The sequence below is a fragment of the Penaeus monodon genome, chromosome 29 (genome assembly GCF_015228065.2).
Source record: "Penaeus monodon isolate SGIC_2016 chromosome 29, NSTDA_Pmon_1, whole genome shotgun sequence".
NCBI lineage: Eukaryota > Metazoa > Arthropoda > Malacostraca > Decapoda > Penaeidae > Penaeus > Penaeus monodon.
In genome coordinates, this window is record NC_051414.1 from 2,163,639 (window position 1) to 2,165,032 (window position 1,394).

The 1,394-nt window shown below is 52.2% G+C and overlaps 1 protein-coding gene across 1 annotated transcript in view; it reads left to right on the forward strand.

Annotated features, from left to right (window-relative positions):
* LOC119591617 (exocyst complex component 3-like) overlaps positions 1-1,394 on the forward strand; it is a gene marked incomplete at its 3' end in the record, with an annotated part of 4,119 nt that overhangs the window by 1,750 nt on the left and 975 nt on the right. Inside the window, 1 exon segment of the mRNA XM_037940371.1 lies at positions 1,161-1,197. Within this exon segment, the coding sequence (XP_037796299.1) occupies positions 1,161-1,197 (37 nt within the window).

Sequence of the window (1,394 nt, forward strand, 5' to 3'; positions counted from 1 at the left end):
ACAGCATCGAGGGTCGGGAGGAACCGCTCGTAAAGTCGGTAATCCAATGAAACGACGGGTCAGATCCGTCGATAATGACATCGGGTCAGACAGGGTGACGGTCCTCCATAATGGGCACGAGCGGTGGGGGGGGGGAGGGGTGGAAGGGATATAAGGGGTTAGGAAAAGGGGTTTAAGGGGTTGGGGAGGGCGTTCCAGGGGGTTAAGGAGGGATAAGAGAGATCTGGGGTTTAGACATTGAAGGGGGAGAGGTTTATGAAGGGGTAAGAAAAAGTTGGGGTTAAAACTCTGGGGTTAGGGTCGCTTGGGGTTTGAGTTAGAGGAGGGAGTTAGAGGAGGGAGTTAGAGGAGGGAGTTAGAGGAGGGAGTTGGAGGAGGGAGTTGGAGGAGGGAGTTGGAGGAGGGAGTTAGAGGAGGGAGTTAGAGGAGGGAGTTAGAGGAGGGAGTTGGAGGAGGGAGTTGGAGGAGGGAGTTGGAGGAGGGAGTTGGAGGAGGGAGTTGGAGGAGGGAGTTGGAGGAGGGAGTTGGAGGAGGGAGTTAGAGGAGGGAGTTGGAGGAGGGAGTTGGGAGGAGGGAGTTGGGGGGGAGGGAGTTGGAGGAGGGAGTTAGAGGAGGGAGTTAGAGGAGGGAGTTGAGGAGGGAGTTAGAGGAGGGAGTTAGAGGAGGGGAGTTGGAGGAGGGAGTTGGAGGAGGGAGTTAGAGGAGGGAGTTAGAGGAGGGAGTTAGAGGAGGGTGTTAGAGGGGGAGTTAGAGGAGGGAGTTAGAGGAGGGAGTTAGAGGAGGGAGTTAGAGGAGGGAGTTGGAGGAGGGAGTTAGAGGAGGGAGTTAGAGTAAAGAGTTAGAGGAGGGAGTTAGAGGAGGGAGTTGGAGGAGGGAGTTAGAGGAGGGAGTTAGAGGAGGGAGTTAGAGGAGGGAGTTAGAGGAGGGAGTTAGAGGAGGGAGTTAGAGGAGGGAGTTAGAGGAGGGAGTTAGAGGAGGGAGTTAGAGGAGGGTGTTAGAGGAGGGAGTTAGAGGAGGGAGTTAGAGGAGGGAGTTGGAGGAGGGAGTTGGAGGAGGGAGTTAGAGTAAAGAGTTAGAGAAGGGAGTTAGAGGTTAGGAGATAATGAGAAGGGTTGAAAAGGGTTGGGGTTTGAAGATAGTTAGAGGTTGTGGGGTTAAAGGCTAGAGACTGCAGAAGGGTTAGAGGTTAAAGATGAGGTACTGAAGGGGGTTAGATGTTAGAGAAAAGGGGGTTGAGAAGATTTTATTTTAGGGTTTAGGGTTTGGGGGCTTCAGGTTAGAGAAAAAGGGGGTAGAGGATAGAGGATAGGGGGTTCAGATGAGGGGATAGAGGTCTGAGAATAGGAAATTTAGATATAATTTTAAATCTAAATATTTAATTTGGGCCAAATAAC